Source organism: Amblyomma mixtum, chromosome 2, assembly GCF_055824585.1.
Source record: "Amblyomma mixtum isolate Tamu chromosome 2, ASM5582458v1, whole genome shotgun sequence".
In the NCBI taxonomy this organism is placed as follows: Eukaryota; Metazoa; Arthropoda; class Arachnida; order Ixodida; family Ixodidae; genus Amblyomma; species Amblyomma mixtum.
Window position 1 is genome coordinate 161,451,086 of NC_143013.1, and position 20,247 is coordinate 161,471,332.

General features: G+C 44.5%; 1 protein-coding gene across 1 annotated transcript in view; it reads right to left on the reverse strand.

The window, feature by feature from the left end:
• Window positions 1-7,944: 7,944 nt before the first annotated feature.
• The window catches only part of LOC149361430 (uncharacterized), a 63,725-nt gene continuing 51,422 nt past the window's right edge, over window positions 7,945-20,247 (reverse strand). The window contains exons 6-14 of the mRNA XM_089568076.1: window positions 19,441-19,529; window positions 15,890-16,184; window positions 13,226-13,309; window positions 13,091-13,138; window positions 12,641-12,688; window positions 11,701-11,748; window positions 11,042-11,115; window positions 9,420-9,642; window positions 7,945-8,084 (exon numbers count right to left, since the gene is read on the reverse strand). Coding sequence (XP_089424202.1) covers window positions 7,975-8,084; window positions 9,420-9,642; window positions 11,042-11,115; window positions 11,701-11,748; window positions 12,641-12,688; window positions 13,091-13,138; window positions 13,226-13,309; window positions 15,890-16,184; window positions 19,441-19,529 — 1,019 coding nt within the window. The 3' untranslated portion in view covers window positions 7,945-7,974. The remainder of the gene's footprint in view (window positions 8,085-9,419; window positions 9,643-11,041; window positions 11,116-11,700; window positions 11,749-12,640; window positions 12,689-13,090; window positions 13,139-13,225; window positions 13,310-15,889; window positions 16,185-19,440; window positions 19,530-20,247) is intronic.

Sequence of the window (20,247 nt, forward strand, 5' to 3'; positions counted from 1 at the left end):
CCCCAACTGTTCCCATTTCAGGCCCCGGAACACCTCGTGTAAACAGGCGGTGAATAGCATTGGTGAAATCGTGTCTCCCTGCCTGACACCTTGCCTTATTGGAATTTTACTGCTGACCTTATGGAGAACTATGGTAGCTGTGCAGACGTTATGAATATCTTCCAATATTTTCACATAACACTCTTCTACACCCTGATTCCACAATGCCTGCATGACAGCTGTGGTTCCATCGAGTCAATTGCTGTCTGGTAGTCAATGAAGGCTATATATTGGGGTTCGTTATATTCTGCCCATTTCTCAATCACCTTATTGATTGCATGAATGTGGTCTCTTGTTGAGTATCCTTTACGAAAGCCTGCCCGATCATTTGGTTGATTGAATTCGAAGGTTGTCCTTAGTCTATGAGTGATTACCTTAGTAAATACCTTGGAGACAATGGATAGTAAGCTGATCGGTCAGTAAATCTTCAAGTCGTTGACATCTTCTTTCTTATGAATTAAAATAATGTTCGCATTCTTCCAAGCTCCTGATACGCTCGTGGTCACGAAGCAAGCGTATACAGGGTGGCTAGTTTCTCTAGCATAATCTCTCCTCCATACGTCAACAAATCTGCTGTTACCTGATCCTCACCAGCTGCTTTACCCCTTTGCATTGCTCCTGAGGCTCTCTTTACTTCCTCCCTCGTTACTGGCGGGATGTCCCATTGCTGTGCTCTACTGCCTCTCTCTGTAACGTTCTGATTACATTCACTGCTGTAGAGATTTGTGTAGAACTCTTCGGCTACTTTAACTATCTTATCCATATTGCTTATGACATTGCCCTCTTTGTCTTTTAGTGCATAGATCTGGTTTTTACCTGTCATTAGTTTTCTCTTCACTGATTTTAGGCTACCTCCATGCTTTAGAGCATGCTGGGTTTTCTCCATGTTAAACGTTCTTATGTTGGCTACCTTGCACTTATAAATAACTTCGATAGCTCTCCTAGTTCTATTCTATCTCTGAAGTTAGACGTCCTCATGCGTTGGCGTTTCTTCATCAGATCTTTCGTCTCCTGAGATAGCTTTCAGGTATCCTCTCGAATGATCTGACCACCTACTTCTGCAGCACACTCCAATGAATTTAAATATGTATTTAAAGATAACAGTTAAGGTGGGAGATTGAGCTTTGAGATTTGCACTTCAACTCTGGAGTTATGCCGCTGCTACACAGAATACTTGGTCGCCGTAGAGATATTTCATCATCTCGCACTAAGCTGTTGTGGCGCCACTGTCACAGTTGGTAATTTAGCCGGGAAGCTGTTGTAGCACTCACGCAGTTTTGAAAAGGTGGTATTTATTGTTTTTGTGCTATTGGCAACAGTGATAATATGCTTGCTGCAGTGTTTTGTGGCCAGCCTTCTTTTTTTTCAGTGAAATAAGTTGTACATTTCATGTTGAGTATTCTTTCAGCGATTAAATTACTTTGATTTTATTCCTTAGTGTATAGTTGCGAGTGCTCCATGTCTGAGTGCAAATTTCTACCACTGAAAAGTCTTCAAAACCTTGATAGATGTCCATACTGTTCTAGGGACTCTGTGGCTACTGGAAATCCCCATTTAGCTGCATTCAAGTGCGACTGAGTTCATAGCCATTTGAAAGCCTTCAAAATGCCTGTGTGACACGGTTATTAGATTTTGTGCAGGTTTGATGCTGAGCAGCCTGCGTGCTTGAGTCGGGTTTTCCAATGTCTGTATTTCAAACCTGAAAGTTTTCGAAATCATCATTAGTTCATTAATGGAGGAACTACTTGTGCCCTTTTCTGGACTTTCCAGAAAACAGATTAACTGATTTTTTTTTGCATATAATGCTGCGTTTTTGCAGGTGCTGCATAGTGAGAACCTGTATCAAGACGCCAACCTGCAGGACTTGGAGAAACTGAAGAAATTGTTTAGCCACTTTGTGGCACCCGTCATGAGGGATGTGGCATTAATAAAGGCAGTTAAGGTGACCTTATCTGTCTTTTTGCAAGCATGCTACACACATGAGAGCCATCCCACGAAGCACCATTTCTGCAAAGCTTGTTAGCTCACAACCTGCATGCTGAATGAGGCAGTGACAGACAGATGAGGAGGCCTTACGTTAGGGCATTGGCGTAACTTGTTGAGCAGTGATGTAGGAGCCTTGTAGCAATGCAAGGTTTTATCGGTATCATGATGGTAACTCCATTTGACACTGTCTAGTGCTCTGTGAGCCAGAGTCGGCTTTGTACATTTGGGGCTCACCCTTGGCTCTCGGACATTCTGGAAGCCTCACCCGGCTTGTGCATATTAGGCGAGGATGTCTCCTGCTGTGCGAGCCTGACGCGGCTTGCGCACTTTCTGTGAGTGATGTCTCAGGTTTGCGAGCTTGCTCGGCTTGCGCAAATTATGTGAAATATGTCTCGCGTTCTGTGACCTCGCTCAATCGTCGCATTTTGCGTGGCAATAAACACGCAAAGATAGGCACGCAGAATCCACGCTCAATACTTTCAATAGGGTAGTACTATCAATAGAACTATCGATATACTATCAAAATAACTATCGATAGCGCGCTATCGATAGTACTATCGATAGTCTTTTTTTACCATCGATAGTTTGACAGTGACTCAACAATCGATAGTATGGATAGTACTATCGATAGTTTTGCCTCACTATGTAGTCCCTTCTTGCTATGACCGGCAGCAGCTTTCTCTTTCCTCTCCTCTCCGATAGCTGCTTTCGGTGGCATCGCGCACACCTTGCACAAGCAGCCGCCGTGTCTCTTCCGGCCGCATTGTTCGTATCGGCCGGCACACCCAGCATGGCGCGGTCGCAGGGAAGTGAGGTGGAGGCCCCGTACGTCTCGCGACAATCCGCACCGCTGCCGCCAGCCGTCGGTTGTGCGTGAAGGGGAGTACCAAGAGTTGCGGTACGAACCCCGAACGAGGTGGTCCTGCATCTCCTCTCCCACTAAAAAAAGGGAGTCGCTAGGTGAAATTCACGCTTTCAGCCTCCCGCGACGAAGGGAGGGAGAAACAGGGGGTTGTAAATCATCGTCGAGGCAGCTGAGAAACAATGAAAACAATACTTTGGAAACAAAGAGCACGGGTGGTCCCGTTGTTATTCGAGACGTAAGTGGGCTGCTTTCAACCTGGACAGGACGCTGACGAGTTAAAAAAAATATTCAGGAATTATATGGTCTCGAACGAAGCAAAATTGAAGAAAAGAAAATTTGTCCATTAATCATGCCCAAGGGGTCGTAATTAACGCGGAGCCCTCGAATACGTAACTCTCTTTTCCTTTCTTCTTTAACTTCCTCCTTTACCTCTTGCCTTACAGCGCAGCACGGGTCTCCATCGAGATACGTGAGGCAGTTACTGCTCCATTTCCTTTCCTCCTAACCAATGTTCAATTTTCGAAGATTGTCCATTGGCATACCATAAGTAACGGCCATGAGTCAGACCAGTCCTAAACCTGTAAACCTCCCAAAGCAGACGAAAACCCACACTAATGGGACTGGGCGGGCGCCAGTACTTTCACTCTGTTGTTTAATCGGAGGTAGTGCTATTGCAATGGCACCCTTTTTTTTCCGCGCACTCAGAGCCAAAGCAGACTTCTTACGGCGTACGTCCCCAGCACAAGTGTGAACGCGTTCGTAGCAAAAACATTCGGACACTGAAGTAAGTTACATAGCACAACCTGAGGCCTCTGTAATTATGAGAGGAAAGGCACGAGATAAGCGCGTGAAGACGAGAGTGGAACGCGTGTGATACACTTGTAGGTCACGTACACGACACGTGGTGAGGCCAAGAATGGCGTTTCTATCCACGATGTCACTCCAGCCCCGGTCTCTTAGTCACTTCGTTTATATGGAGGGGGGGGGGACGTAAGTCTTTGCGGATCGTACTAGGCACGCGCCGCGTAACACCCGTTCATTATCAATTGGCGAGGCTTGACAAAATTTGTTCACTGTTATGCCGGTTCGTCAAAAAGCATCTAACGGTCTGGTGTACCAGCCACAGACTACCTTGCCGCATTTGCTTGCAATTAACTCAAAAACAGCGATTAAGGGCAGTGACATTTCTCCACTTATCGCGCAGTTGCATATCCAGTTCAAAACGGCAGCTGCATATCGTTGCACATTCGATGAAAACAATACCATTCGGTTAGATTTCGGTAGTCGTGAAATAATACCATATTAAGTAATCGGGAGCAGTATTTCGCAATTCGACTGTTTTCGTGCCTTAACAACTTCAGAATAACTTAGAAATAGTTACATAAAAAATTTCCTGCTGCTTAACTCATGTTAAACCTGGAGTGATGCGATATCTACAGCTGGGTGAGTGTACCTCGCTGAGTCGAGTTGCAAAGCCAGTCTTTCGCCGCTCCGTTTCTGTGGGCGTTCCTTCTTTATCTTCGTCCCTGAGCGTGGATTCGCTCTCTCCCTCTCTCCCCTTTACCACTCCTCCCCCTCTCAATTTCGCCGCAGTGCCGCGCCGCCGGCATCTGCGCCGCAACACGTGACCAGCCACGGCGCCGCCACGATGAAGGCTGGAAATGCTAGCGTAATGTAAGCGTGCGGTGCGCACTCCAGCTGCGTGCTTCGACGTCACCCCGTGCATGTGAACAACTGACGTCACTCCTAACATGCGAACAACTGACGAGGCTGGCGGCGTCTGCTCCACCGTCGGCGCATTTGCGAGGCCTACTGCGTGCACACCAGCAAGGGCTACCCGTCACTCCTCACATGGGCACTGCTGGCGGAGTGGTGGTGCCATGGCTGAGCGCCACACGTCCGACCGGAGCAGCAGCGCCCGCTTGGCAGCACTACCGTAAGCCGTGGACGTTTAGCTGGAAGGCTGGCGAAGATGTAGAAGATTGGCTCACCAATTACCCGGTCGAGCAAATACAACCATTGGGATGCCACTCTGGAGCTGGCCGATGTCGTTTTCTTTCTGGATGGTACCGCTTTAACATGGCTGGCAAACAATGAAGCCTCTTTAACGAGTTGGGACCGCTTCGTGGAAGAGCTCCACAGCTGCTTCGGGGACACCGTTGCGAAGCGAAAATGCGTTGAGTAGTCTTTTATTCAGAGAGCGCAAGTGCCTGGATAGACCTGGAATACGTACATAGAAGAGGTATTGCAGCTGTGCAAAGTCGTTAATCCCAGTATGTCCGACGAAGATCGCGTTAGCGATCTCCTCAAGGGCATCGCAGAGGACGTCTACAGTTTTCTTATTAGTAAAGAAAACTTAGACTCCCCCACGGATGTCATCAAGGACTGTCGCACCTTTGAAGCTCTTAAGCTGCGGCGAATTCCTCCCAAGTTCGGCCGCCTGCCTAGCGTCGCCACTCTCGCCAGAGTGGATTTCCACGAGCCTGTGAAGATGTGACCCTTCCTGACGTCATTCGTCATCTTGTGCGCCGCAGTGACTTTTCGTGTGAGAGCTGTTCTCTGCAGGCTGCTCCGGCCTACCGCTCATCCCCTTCGAGTTTGTCCAGTCAAGCTACTACCAGTGCCACTTGCATCGACTACAGCGACGCTCCCTGGATCACTCGCCCCAACCCCAGAGCGGCAGTTCGTCCGCAACGCCACCTGCGGCAGCCAGAGTACGATGGCCACTTCGACACTGGATACGAAGAGTGTTATTTCGAGTGTCCCCGTGACCCACCTGTTTGTTACCGATGGGGTTGATCGGTCACATCTCCAGATTGTGCCGTCACTGGGCCCTGTTTTCCCGCTACCAGCGCCAACGGTCGCACCCCCATCCCAGTTCCAATGCGCCTGTTCATGACCGTGTCTTTACGTCATCTCAGCGCCCATCCAGCTACGCGCCACTACAGAACGAGGCCTCTCACCGTAGCCTCACTCCACCTCCGCACCGCTCTCGCCGCTCGCCTTCTCTCTAACGTCGTTCCCCATCGTCACCGGGAAACTAACGTGCGCGGCCGATGCAGGAGCAGGTCGCCCGGTCATCGATATTGCCAATTCCTCTGGCAATTGTTATGTTAAGGAACCGCATTTAAGTTTTAGTGGACGGTACTTGTGTCGTGGCCTTAGTGGACACTGGTGCCACAGTGTCGGTGATGGGTTTAAAGTTGAAAGTTGTTGAAAGTTTATTGAGGAATACAATAAAAGTTGCAATTGTATACAGCGAGAGGTCCCATGGTACAAGACCGCGGGCGGGACCTCCCATGAAAATAAATTTCAATATGCAACATAATATAAAATACACAACACATTAATTAGCGACGCAATAGAATAAATATATGCACATAGTGCAATATTAGTTACTGAAAATATTTAAATACAAACAATGTAATGCACGATAATGTACAATAAAACACTCACAGATGCCGCGATACATAGAATCAATAACAAAAAAAATCAGAAATTAAGAACAAAAAGCTTTAGTTTGACCTTGAATAAAGAAAGCGTATTAGTTTGTTTGACGTCTATGTTCAAAGAGTTCTAAAATGATAAGGATGAAAAATGAAGGCATTGTTTCCCGTAGTTAGTTCTGACCTTAGGTAGTAAAAAGTTATTACGCAGCGCAAAACGTGTGACCATGTTGCTCATGATCGGGCCGGCAGAAAATATGCTTAGCGGGAGATAATGATGAAGAATCTTAAAGAATAGGATTCCAATGTTGTAAAAATAAAGGGCCGAGACAGGTAGAACGTTTAAATCTATGAACAAAATGCGGGAGGGTGACATTCGAGGGGTATTGGTTATGATGCGCATGGCTTGCTTTTGCAGTTTTATTGAAGACCAGAGATGAATATGATAGGCGTTACCCCAAGATGAGATACCGTAGTTTAAGTGGCTGTGGATGAATTCGTAGTAAAGTGAGAATAAAGTTTGGACTGGAAAATAGCTTCGGGCTTTAATTAGTGCGCGTAACCCATAAAAAAATTTTCTTGCACGTTTCAGCTACATGATGATGGAATTTTAAGTGAGGGTCAATGATAATACCCAGAAAAGAAACTCGATCTTGCGGCGAAATATCAGCAGAATTGAGGTATAGAAGTGGTGTGATGGGCAATAGCTTCTGAGGGGGATGGCAAATCTGAAAACAAGTTTTAGTGACGTTCACGGACAGGCGGTTAATGTGGCACCAGCGCTCAAGAGAATTAAGATCATTCTGTAGGTTAAGTATCAGCTGATTATTGTCCGGGTGCGATGATGCCCAATTGAAAATTCCACCAGGCCGTATGTGGTGTTAACACCAGAGTGGAATTTCAGACACGGTTCTGGTGTTTCCGGGCTGGTGTTTCCGGGCTGGTGTTCCCGGGCTGGTGTTTCCGGGCTGGTGTTTCCGGGCTGGTGTTTCCGGGCTGGTGTTTCTGGGCTGGTGTTTTTGGGGCTGAGAAACCCACGAGGTTGTGCCTGGTGTTAACACCAGAAAATACGGTTTGGTGTCTCCGGGCTGGTGTTTCCGGGCTGATGTTTATGGGCATAAAAATCCACCAGGCCGTGACACCCCTATCAGAAAATCCAACAGGCTGTAGGTCTGTTGGCAATCCGTAAATTGGGACCCTGCTGGTGTCGGGCCTGCTGGTGTTGGGCCTATTGGTGTTGGGCCTATTGGTGTTGGGTGTATTGCTGTCGGGCCTATTGGTGTTGGACCTAATGGTGTCGGCCTACTGGAATCGGCCTACTGGTATTGGCCTGGTGGTGTCGGCCTACTGGTATTGGCCTGCTTTTGTGCATGCCTGAAGGCCTGTTGGCCCGTGAGCATGAAGCTCACGCAGACACATGACCATGGCACCTTCACATTGTTTCAACACACAATCCTGCTGGTATCTTTGGACAAGCTTAAAACGATTATCTGAATACTTGAAAAAAAGAACTTGGATAAACTGGAAAATTATTTCTGCATGCTGCAAATAAATGGTGCAATAACTTTTTTAGCAAAATGTGTCTCTCTAGATAACAGTCACAAAAAATTTCACAGAACACCTTTATTATGTTGCGCACTATTTGCGCTGTACATCACCCAGTTTCTGAGCAAGATGCTTGCGCACCGCTTTCAGCCGTTTTGCAGACTCCTCTGGGCTTGTGTCCCCCATGTAGAGGCGGAACAAAGCTGCAGAAAGAATAAATATTAAGGGCAATGTATGGATTGAGGGGCATTACACAAAAATTTCCACAAGCAACTCTCAAAAGAAGAAGTAAAGCAAAGAAACCCAATGCAGTCAAGGACTGCAGTTTCAAAAGTTGCATATAGTGCATTATATATAGCCAAATGAAAAATTGCTTTGTGACTAAGGGCCAGCCCAATCTGGAACACAATAGCCACTGGTGGTTCATACAAGTGCATTGTAGCACTTTGCCTTTGGCAACATATATTTTACACAATAAACTGACAAAATAGTGGCAGCATAAAAGCACCATCATGTTACTCTGCAAGGTAGAAACTTTTTTCTGAGATGATTCGACGCGGTCAAGAGCTTTTAGGTAGTCAGTGCAGACTGCGACATATTCATGAGAAGGACTAGCTGTAGTTGCTTAGTGGTTAGGATTTCAGAAACCGAGCCTGAGTATTCCGGCTCGAACCCAGTCGCGGCCACCCAATTTCGATGAAGGCAAAATGCAAAAGGCGTCCATGTGCTGGACGATGTCAGTAAAGGTTTAACACTTCTGGTGATGTAAAATTATTCCAGAACACTCTACTACAGCATCCCTCATAGGCTGAGTAACCTTGGGACGTTAAATTCCACACACCACAACAAATTTATGAGAAGCCTTCTTAAAATATATGAACTCAATCTCAAACTGCTGAGCTAAATCCAGCTAGGCCAACTTCAATTTCTCCTCCGTATCTCTGTAAGCTCTGCCACGGACAAACATTTAACGCTTCAATTATAACTATGGGCAGAATACAATGAATTCTTAGTTAAGAGCAGAAGAACAAGTTTAAGTAATACAGCTTGCTGCAGAACCAGCTTCATTAACTGCTGTGGTATAGCGCAGTGTTCTGCATTGAAAAAAATGCACACATGATAACTTTAAAAGTGAGTGAGCTGCCATTAATTACAGGACACAGCTCTGGATCTGTGAACTATAAGCAGTGTTGTCCGGTGGTGAAAATTCCTTGAACAATGGGTCTGTCATGACTTCCTAAATTTGTTTAATTCCAGTTTTATTAACATACTTTGCACGTACACGATGATGCAAATGATGATGCATTTAATGTGACCAGTTCCAGCAAACAGCTTCCTGCTTGTCTAGTGTTTGTAAATAACCTGTGGACAAGTTGTATCCTGAAGTGCAGTCATTGAAACATTTTTCCTTCTGTACCAAAACTCACAGCCCACAAGGTATGATGAGAAGTTTAGGTTCCAAATTATTGTTACGTCGCCATTTACTAACTGAGCAACGCTAGACATAAAGCAAAAGAGTCACCAAAGGGTCAACACACCTTTCAGAGAAGTCAGCTTCTGCGGCGTCAATGCAGGCTTTGGCTCTGTCTTGCCCAGAGACAGGCTTCTGTTTGAAAGCGTTCCAGTCACACTCCTGTTTTTTAACTCTTCTGTGCTCCAGTACACTTGAGCCGCCATCCGGCAGAACATCGAGTCGGATGGCGCCTGGAAGAGCCTAGTCCACACCTGTGGCTCCACCCAGGCACCGCTTCCAGCATAGACCTGCAAAATATGTGCACACAGCTGTTAATACTTTCCTGCGGCCTATTTTTTTCAGACCTCTTTCTGCGCTCTGAGGCTATAAGTACCTTGACAGAGGAGCTTTCAGTAGCACCATCAAGCATTACATAGTACTCTAGCACATGATGGCGACTTAAGGTCACTTGACAATGACGCAAAACAAAAACTGTCACGCTATTTAGCACTTTTTGTATAGTCCCCTCAAAGCCAATATGACAGGCTGGGCAACTGTTTTCTCCTGAGTCTCATGGTATGGAGCACAAAAAATTCAGAAGTCATGAATATCACAATAGTATCCATATGAAAGCAGTTCTACCACACCTTATGAGTTTTTAGAGTGTTGCATTGTCACTTTTTTCAAGCGTCACATTAGTGTATTGCCCACATAAGACTTCAAACTCCAATAACAACAGCAACGCGTAATATGACAAAACATTGCTCCAAATTCCATACTCCACAAAAGCTTGAGCTGTCAATCAGAAAAAGCTACTACGGGTTCTTTACAAAAATAGTGTTCCAGTTTAGACATGAATGCAAAAACGACTGCCTAAATTTGTCTTTGAGCAATATAGTTAAGGAGAAAGTGGATTCTACATCTGGCCCCCAAATATTCAAAGCTAATACACCACTGATGATAACATGGGCTTATGCAACTTGTTCAATACATTGGACATTGTTAGCAGTTTAAGCATGATCAATGCACCTGTGTTGCGAACAGGCTTACCAGCTGCACAACTAAAGTGCCTGACAGCAGGTTAGAAATGCAGGAGAGGCTTTTGTAAATTTACTGCTCACATGAAACAGCAGTTCAGTATGACAAATTAACTCTCCTTGCAAGCACCCAATTAGCAGCTTGAAGTCTTCTGCCACATCGAAAAGCAGCAATTAATATGCTTGTGCTACAGGTTATTCCCTTAGAGGTGCTATCTTCCTGACCTATGCAATCTTAAAACTAAACAAAAAATTAAGCAGACTCAAAATGTTATTGAGTAGGCTTAATTTCACATAGGGTCGGATATACGGCACTCTCTTGGGGCAGCAGTCACATTTTAGCCATGTATTTCTTTGCCTTTTGTTAAAAAAAAATGGTGTTCTGCATGTTTTCCTTAAATGAAATTTACCAATGCCCCACCACCTCCCTCCATAAATGCTCCCCTGAGGCTCATTTAAAATGAATACTGTAGCTGTCTGCCTACCTGTTCACATCTATCTATAATAATTCAAAAAGCCTACTTTAGACCATAAGAAATTTGTCGTCCCATTTAAGCTGACAAGATATTTTATATTTTAAAGCACAGTCCTTACAGTAAAACTGGGAGCCATGGAACACCATCTCCACCAGATGTTTACATGCTTGCTTGTAAAAAAGAAAGGTGATTACTTTTCCATCATCCCTGGTAGAGCCCACTTGTATGTCAGCTTCAGTGACAGGGCAGTGGCCATGGCCTCCTTCTCCTGCACAAAGACAAAAATTGACTTTTTGTTTTGGACACCAAAAAAAGTATAAAATGTGCATGCACAGGGATGATCAAACCATAAAATGATCAATTAACATAGCTTCTTATATACTTAACTTTTTCATGGGGGCTGGAATATTCAAACACTGCATGTGGTACCTCTACTCCGAAACTGATATAAAAAAAAGCAGTGCTCGTCGTGGCTTGTACCACAGGTACACAAGTAAAAAGTAGTTGTAGAGGCGTCGCTCTTCAGTTAAAGCTTGCACTAAGGTGTGCAGATAATCTAGACAGTTGCGTGGCTATATTAGGCAAAACAACCATGGAAAGTCATTCGAGGAAATGGTAATCTTCTGAAAGCGTTCCATTTATTCTCACTCTAAAGGAGTTATAGCATTTTTTCGCACTGTATGGAGAATGCAATGGTGCTAAATAACTGAGAAATACCAAAATTATTTGACACTCATTAGCTTTTAAGCATTAAGCAAACTCTCCCAGGCAAGTCAGCTTCAGCTTATAAACACTATATTTTGAAGTGGATCGAAATTGTCAAATCACCAAACCAACAATCGAGTAATCTTACCACGTAGACCTGGGCTCTCCAGGGGACCAGCACTTGTCGAGGCTTGTCCTGCGGATGGAGTGAGTAAAAAGGAGTTCCAGATGTGTTATTCTTCCACTATTACCTGCAATAAGGCACGCAGGCACTCCAGACTGTTGCATGGCTAATGCAGGCAAAGAAGCCGTGCAAAGCCTTGGCAGTAAGACGAACAGGTAGTCTTCAGAAAGTGCTTTCATGTATTGTTGCTTTCAAAGAATTAATCATGGCATTCTTTTCGTACTGCATGGGCCGTGCAATGGTGCTAAGTAATTCTCAGCAACATCAAATTGGTCTGATGCTCATTGGCTTTCAAGCATTAAGCAAACTTTCCCAGGCGAGTCGGCTTCAGCTTATGAACACTATATTTTGAAGCAGATCAAAATTTTCAGATCACCAAACCAACACGGGAGTACAATGAGAATCTTACCAAGCAGACCTGGGCTCGTCAAGGCTTGTCCTGCAGGTACAGCAAGTAATAAGTTAGCCAACTACCGAGGCTTTTTTCTCCCAACATACGACTACGATCGAAAACAGCGCTAAACTGTCAGATCACTAAACCCAAAACATGAAAGAGTATCTTACCAAGCAGACCTGGGCTCTGGGAAGCAGTGCTCGTTGAAGCTTGTCCTGTAGGTGCAGCAAGTAATAAGTTAGCCAACTACCGAGGCTTTTTTCTCCCAACATACGACTACGATCCAAAACAGCGCTAAACTGTCAGATCACTAAACCCAAAACATGAAAGAGTATCTTACCAAGCAGACCTGGGCTCTGGGAAGCAGTGCTCGTTGAAGCTTGTCCTGTAGGTGCAGCAAGTAATAAGTTAGCCAACTACCGAGGCTTTTTTCTCCCAAAATACGACTACGATCCAAAACAGCACTAAACTGTCAGATCACTAAACCCAAAACATGAAAGTGTATCTTACCAAGCAGACCTGGGCTCTCCAGGGAAGCAGTGCTCGCCGAGGCTTGTCCTGTAGGAACAGCAAGTTATAAGGAGCTGCAGAGGAATTTCTCTTCCATAATTATTTGCAGTAAGGCATGCCAGTACTTCCGACTGTTGCACGGCCACATCAGACAAAGCAGCCGTGCAAAGTCTTGCCAGTGAAAGGTATACTTACGTCACCACTTTCATTTTAGCCTCACTTTCAAGGAGTTAAGCATAGCATCTGTGTCAGTCTACATGGTAATGCAACGGTGCTCTATCATTCTGATAACTCTCAAATTGACCCGGTTCAACTAAACAGTGTTCTCTCCCTAGGTTCAAGAAGTTTACAGATTCTGCTTACAAACACACGTCCTGAAATGTCATGAAACTGCCACCAGCAAACCCCATGTCAACAAACCAATACGTGTTTAGAATGTATACACCTTACCATGCTGAACTTGGCACTGTGGGGATGCAACGCTCGCCGAGGCTTGTCCTGCAGATATTACAAGTAAAGAGCTTCAGAGGCATTCAAATCAGTTTAGAAAAGTAAAAGAATGCAAGTGGACAAATAATTACTTACCATTCTTCTCCATACTATCTAGTGCGGGCTGATACACAATATTCAGTGGAAGATCAGAGGCAGCTGCATATATCAGCCTCACTTCTGAAAAAGAAAAATAAATTTAAAAGTAATCCCTTCTTTCCCCCTTACATATCATAGCACATAAGAGTGAATAATTCGGTTTTTAAGTACATAAGTTTAGTTGCCTAAAACACTTCTGTTAATTCATTACTCCAGCTTCCTATACCTGAGGATATTAGTGCCAATCAGGTATCACATAAATTCATCAAACACAGGCCAGTGAGTTGGCACTTAATGATTTTGCTCACAGCGCAACTTAATACCGAGAAAAGATTACTGATAGCATTATCTTGTTATCTGGAAAGCCCATACAATTACTTCCAATGTCATAATTGAGTAAACATTGCCGGATCGAACAATAAATTTTCTCTGAAGTAGAGTTTAGAGAAAAGGTAAAAATTTATTGTCCCCTATGGCAATGTTCACCAGTGCCACGACACTGGAAGAAATTGTATCGGCTTTACAAACAGCAATGCAACGCTACCGATAATCTTTGCTAGGTTTCTTCATACAACTCTTTTTTTTACCTGTATACAAGAGTTTACTTCCACGTTATCCAGCTTGTCGCCTTCCACCATGCTATCCAAATCTCTGCTATAGTTGCAAGCAGTACCTGCGTGTCATGAAACTGAACTCCTGATGTTGGATACTGTTTGCAAACGAAATCTGCCTTGCCTACTCTGCAACACTGAGGCCGCAGGAGGGATAATTCCATGGTTCACAGGCTGCAGTACTGGTACATACTTTAGCAGAAAAGTTGCGATCTGGGTCAGCTGGTGCACTGTATTGAACAAATAACCCAAGCAAACGCTGAAGGACAAGGAAGGGACGAGGCGCACACTGCAACTGGAACTAACAACAGTGTTCTAATGTAGCACATCCATCTCCCAAGAAAACTTGCTGCACAGTTGTTAGTTTCAGTCGCAGTGTGCACCTTGTCTCTTCCCTGTCCTTCGTCCTGTGGCTGGGTTATTTGTTCAATACAATGCTAACCTTCCTGCTTCAGTCTGGCAACTTCTATGACATACTCAGGCTTCCTGTTTATGATCAAAAGCCTAGCTATGTGCATGGAAAAATCAGACCTTTTTCACTGATTTCTAATCAGCTCAGTCCTGTGACAGCCGCAGCTAGCCTATTTTAGAACATTTCTTTTGGTGCCGGCAATGCCTGGTTGTGGGCACACTGCATCTTCCAAATAACAGCACTATAGAATGCTTACACCTTGTTTATTCTACTGCACTGCAATTATAATGCATGAACGAGGAACAATATTCAGCACTTATACATGTTAGTTTCATTTTTTTTTGTAGTCTTCCTAAATTAGAAGCAAAGAAATATCTATGAGGAATATGTTAAAGGGACGCAAAACAAAAATTTAAGTTCACCTGTATCAGTACGGTAGCGTGTTCAAAACAAACTGAAAACAAAGCTTTCATAAGCTAGAACCTAGAAACGAAGTACAGGTGTAGCCATCACTGGCCGTTCTCATGAATGAAGCATGTGTATCAACATCAATTTTATTGCGCGCATCTCAGAGGATATGCTAGACCATCATTAACTTCAAAACGGTGGCAACCTGTCCTTTTCAGCAAAGACTTCAAAAGTTTGAATCAGCCAGTGGAAAGATTTCCAATCTGATTTTACCAGCAATAATTATGTCCTTTGCTGCCAAATTAACAACAACATACCAGTGAAGAGGCTAAGATTCAATTTTCACTGAAAACAATGCAATTGTTCTTTATACCCAATGGAAATCTGGTACTCAGCACGAAGGGCTACATAAAACACTAGATCATTTCTGTAATGCAGCTCATCAGCTTATAATGGCCTAAATAGAAGCGAAACATGCTCTTTCTTCTGAGCTCCCAACAAAAATCTGCAGATTACTGTTTCATAATGCACTAAGATTTCACTTGGCCACTTAGCAATGCGCGTCCACCATCAACTAGCCTCCTTTCCAACTTTTGTTGACATAAGCAGTGCCGAACTGTGTGCTGGCATGCCATTAATGTGCGCTACCAAAGTCATGCATATGCCACCCTGTTTTTTTAATGTGCAGTGAAAATGAAAGCTAAGAAATTAAGGAAGCTTCCGCTAGCTAAGATATTGAATGAATGAATATGCAGAGCATGCACTGATATATATTCTGAACGCGATGAGCACATGCAGAAACAAAAATTTCCGATAAATGAAAAAGCCTGGCCTGCCTCAAAAAAGAAAAAAAGATTTTAAATTCTTTTTTAATGCTTAATGATCTCCCATTGAGTTAAAAGGCACATGATACACCGAGGGTTCTTTGCACAGACCAGCTGCCTATCCTCTTCCTGTCTTTTTGGAAACTTATAGCCAGCGAGTTAACTGGAAATTTGAGGAAGCAATCACGACAGCAACAAGCACCCCTCCACACAGCTATGATGGATTTCAGAAGTTTAGAAGTACCTGTTCCCCACCATCTTCACAACACATTTACAAGTGTGTGTCTGTGTGGGGGAAACAAAAAAATTGTTTCACACTACACATGATTCTGTAGATGGATCTGAAAGTATGCTCTGCATCAAGACATAACAGCTCCAAAGAAGCTAACTTTTCAAGAGGATTTACCAGCATCGAAGAGCTTGGAAGTAAGGCTGCGCTGCAGTTCCATATTCAGAATACGGAGCTGTCCAACTTCGTCCTTAAGAGCTTCAAATTCAGCTGTAGCTGACTGGTCACCCCTTGCTTGCTTCAACGCAGCCAGTTCAATCTCCAAGGCCTCTGTTTTGCGCTTCAGCTCGTTGTGCAATCCAACAGGAACCATGTCGACGGCTCCATCCACCACTGCCTCCTCAATCAACTGCAGCTCCTGTTGGCGCTGCACATCAAGCCGTAGCTTTTTTGCTGACTTTGTCACCTGCAACTGAATAGGCGCAATTAAAATTTCCTACTGAACTGTTGAACACACCAAAATATGCAATCCATCAGGATTAATCCTGACAGCAGCACGCCACAGCATAATGGGGAAAGTTGTGCAATGCACTAGTACAGGGGGGAGGAGGAGGGGGGGGGGCAAACTGTAGGTCGCGAGCTACATGTGGCTCTTCACAGGTCCAAGTGCAGGTCGCAGTTCTCCTATATCTGCAACTTGCAACTTCCGACGCAAGAGCTCAGCTTCAAAAATTCTTTTCTCCCTTTAAACAAAAATTACCTCGATTAAAATGTAAGAAATGAAAGGCAATAAATTGTTCTATGTAACCTGTCATTGTTTGTATTGTAAGCACAACATGCGACCTTCGTCTTCATCTGTACATATCCATCATCATCGCTCAAAGCACAACATGCGACCTTCGTCTTCATCTGTACACATCCATCATCATCGATCATCTTCTTCTTCGAAGGGTTGGTCGCCATACTTGCGGGTGCCATTAAAGCTCGCTCCATCCTGCGCTCTGTCTCCTGTCTCACAAGTGGTGGAGTGTGCTCTCGATCCCTGCGTCCTCTCCGCCGCCAGACTGCAGCTACGTTCCGGTCGCCACCTGCTCGTACCATCCGCACCGATGGATACCGTCAGCGACAACACCACTCGTACTCCCGGTGGGCCCCCCGTTCTTCTTCCTCTCGATTCGAACCGTCTGGAGCCAGCAATGATGAGCCAACCCGGTTCTTCCCAATCTTCTGGACACCCCACTTGGACCATCACCACACTCCAGCGCGAGCCTCCCATTTTTGCTGGTCTTCGTGGGGACGATGTCGAGGACTGGCTCGACCAATATAACCAGGTCAGTGCCTATAATCGTTGGGACTCAGCGATGAAACTTGTAAACGTGTCGTTCTACCTCACTGCCGTGGCCAAGACTTGGTTCGTCAACCACAAAGATGCCATCCCGGACTGGGCTCAATTCTCGGCACAGATACGACAAATCTTTGGCACATCTGGTGCAAGCCCCGCTGTCTACAAAAAAAAGCTAGATACGCGCGTTCAGCTACCCGGTGAGTCCTACACATCCTACATTGAAGACGTGCTTGCCCTGTGTCGACGTGTCAACAGCGCTATGTCAGAGAACGATCGGGTACGTCATCTTCTGAAAGGGCTTGGGTCATTTGCCTTCAACACGCTTGCTGCTCAGAATCCAACGTCAGTCCAAGACATCCGAACAACTTGCCATCGTCTTGACGACCTTCAGTCGCTTCGATTAAAAGACACCTGGGACACCCCACTTTCACCTGACGTGGACTTACGCTCCCTCATTCGCTCCATTATCCGGGAGGAACTGCACGGCTCCACCTTACCGCCAGTTGATTCCCACCCGCCCCCAGCCCCGTCGCCCTACTGTGCTCTAATCTGCGCCCGGGCCGGTCGCTTTCGTACGCGGGGGGCGAAAGTGTAAGCACAACATGCGACCTTCGTCTTCATCTGTACATATCCATCATCATCGCTCAAAGCACAACATGCGACCTTCGTCTTCATCTGTACACATCCATCATCATCGATCATCTTCTTCTTCGAAGGGTTGGTCGCCATACTTGCGGGTGCCATTAAAGCTCGCTCCATCCTGCGCTCTGTCTCCTGTCTCACAGTATTTTTACTTGGATCACCTCAGGGTGAAATTAACCAGTGTTTTTGGCTCAAAATGCACTTTTTTGCAACCTTAGTATTTTTCTTACTTCAATGTACACAGTTTCATCACCTGTAACATTGGTTATAAGTTCTAGACGTCTAGAGAAGCCAAACGGCTATTTATGAATATGCGAGAGCAAGTTGGTATAAAAAAACAGCAGAAATGGTGCATTTTCATATTTTCTTTAATTAAAAAAAAAGATTTGAGCCGTAAAAACCTATACGCTCTGATTTATGTCGAAAGCCAGAATCTGCGCAAATGTCACTGAAAAAATTGTGGAGTGTTTTCTAAAAATTTTGTTTTTCATTAATCTTTTCTCTTAATTGGTTTGTTCACAGAAGGTTGTGGCCAAGTACTACACCAGGGTGGCCAAATCCTGCTCTGGTGAGGAAGTGCGTTGTCGGTTCTGGTCACCGAGATCAGGCCGCACTTCAGGCCTGGTTATGCAGTTCCATCGACAGGCAGAGTATTTTTTTTGTGGGGGGAGACATGGGAGAGGCCTTTGCTCTGCAGTGGGCGTAGGCAGGCTGATGATGATGATTAATCTTTTCTAAATGTTATTATTTTCCAAATGTTAATATTATAGTAGAATACAACTTAAAAAACAGCAGTTGCTAACACTGGACCGCAGTCGCCGCTTTCCAATTGGAACAGAAACAAAATCAGCCTGACTTTTATAAACGGAACAGTAAACGAATTCAGCTTGAATGTTTGATTTTATCAAACAATCCCCATATCAAAATTCAAAAGCTCATAATTTTTTTTCTTGCAGTAAGCTTGTTTATAGGTAACAAGGTATGTTTAAGCAACGGACTACTTTTTCGTCGTGGAGGAATTCTTGCGCGGAGGCTAAATATATGGGCGGAGCTTCACTGCAGACTTAAGTTGTATCCGACTATAAGTGTTTTTATTAAAACCTTCTCTAAATGTTCAAGCTGCACTGACCTCACAAATAAATTTTTTCAACGAAAATGTTTCAGGCTTTGATTAGGCACATTGGCATAACTTGCCATGAATATTTTTGAACAAACTGTAGATGGCTGTGTGCAACGTCTGGGGTGTTTGGCATGGAATGACCCAGTAGAACTGTGTTTGGTCACTCAGAGTCAACCCCTAAGAAGGCTGCTAGCCTGGTGCACAAAGGTCAGCTGACCTTGCAAGCTGATCCAAGTTAAGCCAGGAATCACGTGGAAGAGTGTGTGGGGAAAGGAGCATACTAAATGTCAGCACGGCATCCTAGTAGGCAGTGTATTTAATGTGGAGCAGTCCCTGAATATAGATTAGCTGTCCGTTCATCTTCGTGTGTACACCTTCTTCCCATGTCCATATTTTTTAACACTGCTTTCAATAAATGTAACTCACCTGCCCGACAACCTACTTAGGATCAAATATTTTACAGCTTGAAATAGAAGTGGATATCTGGAGTCAATGATCTGTCTTCAAGGCCAGTCACAAGCCCCACCTTGTGAGCTGTTCATCAAGTAGACACACACTTTTACAGTGCAAAACTGCACATTTGAAAGTAATATTACCAGCCTTTAAAAGCTATGACTTTACCTTTCCTTTTGTCCTTTTCTTCCCTTCGGGTGGTATAAGAGGTCTTCGGTGTCGTTTTTCATTGTAGATGTCCATTTCCTCCTTTGATTCTGCAGAGCACATAGAAAGTTAGAAGCAATGTGCATTGATAAAAGGTTAAGAATGTATCATGGAGCTGCACCGCATATTATTTTGAATTTTTCCAATCTGATATGCACACAACCTTTACAAAATGTTCAATTTTTTTGTATTGTAATGGAACAAACCTGCATCCGCGAATTCTGTGTACAAGTTCCTCTCCGTCTACTGCAATCATACTGTATGCAGCTTACCAGATGATGATGATTGCAGATCTTACTGGTTTAAAGGCAGCTTTGTCCAAAGAGCACCATGGCACAAGGAATTTTCGTCTACTCAAGGTGAAATTAGAGACACATTTTTCGAGCATTTTACCGCACATATGCCAAACACCAGGCCAAGGGAAACCTTGCACACACTGCATGATCTCTGAGTACCTGGGGGCACTGTATGGGGATTGAACCCAACACCGCTTGCACGCAAGGTGGATGCTCAAACCAAGAGGGCACAGCTGCGGTACTTCACGCTGCATTCGTATGTCCTTTGTTGAGCAAGAATTAGTTGAAGACACATTAATTAACGTCTTAAGCAGTAAAAGCTTGATTACAATTTCTAAGCACATACACACTTCATTTTAGTGTTTGAGGTTGAGCACATATCCCCTCCTTTTGTCCTGCCTTGAGGGCAAGAACTCTGTAGGGTAATAAATTATAAAACACTAAAAACAGAGAAACACATGCTCTGCTGAGC